Source organism: Penaeus vannamei, chromosome 40 (assembly GCF_042767895.1).
Source record: "Penaeus vannamei isolate JL-2024 chromosome 40, ASM4276789v1, whole genome shotgun sequence".
Lineage (NCBI taxonomy): Eukaryota > Metazoa > Arthropoda > Malacostraca > Decapoda > Penaeidae > Penaeus > Penaeus vannamei.
The window spans coordinates 6,175,489-6,177,988 of record NC_091588.1 but is presented as its reverse complement, the minus strand read 5'-3'; the positions used below and the strand labels follow the sequence as shown (position 1 = coordinate 6,177,988).

Below are 2,500 nucleotides of genomic sequence, written 5' to 3'. Positions count from 1 at the left end.
TTTGGAGTCCCTCTCAGAATCGTTCACTCGCCAGTAATAAACCGGTTCCTGTCCTCGCGGTACTGGACAAGACCCTCCGGCGTAAAAGAAAGCCAGACAACCCCCTGTGGCGACGAGAGCGCGCTTAGAGAAGGGCGCCTCCCAGAAGTTCCCGGCGTCGCCTTGCAAAAACTCGCCTACAGAGATGGAGCCTTTGGAGTACTCGAAACTGTCGAAGAAACTGTGTACGGTGTCTTCCTCGTCGTAGGTTACGGTGAGCCTGAGAGTCAGTCGTTCTTTCCACAGGGTGTTATACACGCTGAACTCAATGGCACCTTCGGGAGTCCTGCCCCAGACCTTCTGCCAAAACCCGTCGCATTCGATGTCCTTCCTGTATTTTGGGGTCGACTTCGGCCACAGGTGTTGAAACCCGCTTTTCGAACCCATGCCCTCGTCCCAGCAGGCGTAGGCACAGTCGTCGCAGAGCAGCCCTCGGCAATTCCTCCTTCCGCAGTCCTCGCAGTTCCCGCAGGCGTCGAAGCAGGTCTCATCCAATGTGTTTCGGTCCCGTCTCACGTCATACGTCTGGAACCCTACATTTCGATATAACACGGAGGTAGGATCGGCGCAGCGGCTGAAGTTGGTGAGGTAACAGATGTCACTGGAAGCCGTGAGCACAAAGGAATGGCAGTCCTCTATTTTCAGGCACTCGCGAGTACAGTGCATGACCGCCCAGGCCCGTGACAGCCCTGTTGGATGTGGGGTATGAATTGTAGAAGAAAAGGAGGGCATGATGTATCTGCTTTTACATAATTACTGCTGATACAACTATTACTATTTCTACTGCTACTACTACTGCTATTACTATCATTAGTGATATTACTACAACTACTACTTCTATTGATGATACTACTACTACTACTGCTACTACTGTTATTACCATCACTACTAATATTACTACAAATACTACTACTATTTCTACTTTTACTGCTACTAAAACTATTAGTGATACTACTACTGCTATTGCTGCTACTAGTTTCATCCTCACCATTATCATTATTATCATTATCATCAAAACCATGTATGGTACTGACATTGTCATGAACAGTCGTAATAATAACAGTACTACTCCAATTACTACTACTAATCACCATCAAGACCTCATTTATAATCCAATTAAATGAAATACTGTTAATCAAATCACAAACAACAAATGCCACACATCACCAAACCACTAGAACCTCTCACCTGGAACCAGATGAATCGTTTTAACCATTCTTGTCTCTAAAAACGACTTGTAAAATATAGCAGCATCCACGTATATGGGACCGGACAGAGCTACGTGTCCAAGTGGAGTCGCGAGATGACCTTCCTTGGCCAAGCATATCAAGGCTACTGAAGTTATTAGGGCTGCGAGCATTCTGTTGTGAGGGAGAGGGAAGCTGGATGAGGTCGCTCAAGGGCTTGTCACGGTCTTGGTCTCCGTCCTTCTCTTCCATAATTTTCCTCTCTCTCTCTCTCTCTCTCTCTCTATCTATCTATCTCTATATATATATATATATATATATAAACAGGGCTGATCGCTTTTCCGTAAGAGCATTTCTGTCGTTCTCTAAGCATTAGAAGATAAAGAAAATGGATAAAAATAATGAAATTTAACGATACACTATCATAAACAGATGAATATTTGATTGTAGTAACAGTGCGTAGGGTCAGATAGTGATGGTTATAGGATTTCCTGCCTTACTTTCTTGTTCATTGCACTGCATAAAACTTACAATAGTTGCGTTATTAAGCTGATAATGTAACAACATACTGTAAAAAAGAACCCGCACCTCTTTACAGAAAATGTATTATATGTATAACTTGATTCATCTAAAACACATACGACTATTCATAGTGATTACTTTACAGGAATGAAGGTGTAAAGTCACTGTATGCGACTGTGACTCTGCCTTTGGTGATGCCCAGCTGGAAGACCCAGCTGAAGTGACATCGAATGAAATTTCCGCCGCGATGACGTCTGCACATCAAATCAATTCATATCAGGATCGGTTTCAGCAAATTTTATATTGAATTTATCTTAACATGGAATAATATTTTAATATTACCTTAAATACTTCCATTTGCATCAAAACATCTTGTAGTCATACAAACTAACAAAAATGCTGCCTACAGAAAAAATACGGTGACGTCACTATCCGTCGGTCGTCTTTTGTCTCCGTTTAGCAGACGAATTTCTGTAGAATTCCAGCTCTATATATAAAGAGAGGGATGAAAAAAGAAAAAAAGTGAGAGAATAGAGAAAGAGAGCAGTTTAGTCCATAGCTTCAGTTCTTTATCAATACACATCATTGGAATACCCGACGATAGTATATAAAGACCTAGAATAATGTAGGAGCGTACTAATATAAATTAATAACAAAACTCTGACCAGGACTCGAATTTTAGTCACTCCAGGTAGACGTTTAGTACAGATCACTATGGAGTGGAGTGGCACAGAGTCGAGTCCTGGTCAGGC

At 42.3% G+C, this 2,500-nt stretch overlaps 1 protein-coding gene across 1 annotated transcript in view; it reads right to left on the bottom strand.

Moving 5' to 3' along the window:
- Positions 1 to 2,500, bottom strand: part of LOC138860168 (uncharacterized) — a 3,258-nt gene that overhangs the window by 36 nt on the left and 722 nt on the right. The window contains exons 2-3 of the mRNA XM_070117286.1: positions 1,892 to 2,002; positions 1 to 728 (exon numbers count right to left, since the gene is read on the bottom strand). The exon at positions 1 to 728 is cut by the window's left edge and continues 36 nt beyond it. Coding sequence (XP_069973387.1) covers positions 1 to 728; positions 1,892 to 2,002 — 839 coding nt within the window. The remainder of the gene's footprint in view (positions 729 to 1,891; positions 2,003 to 2,500) is intronic.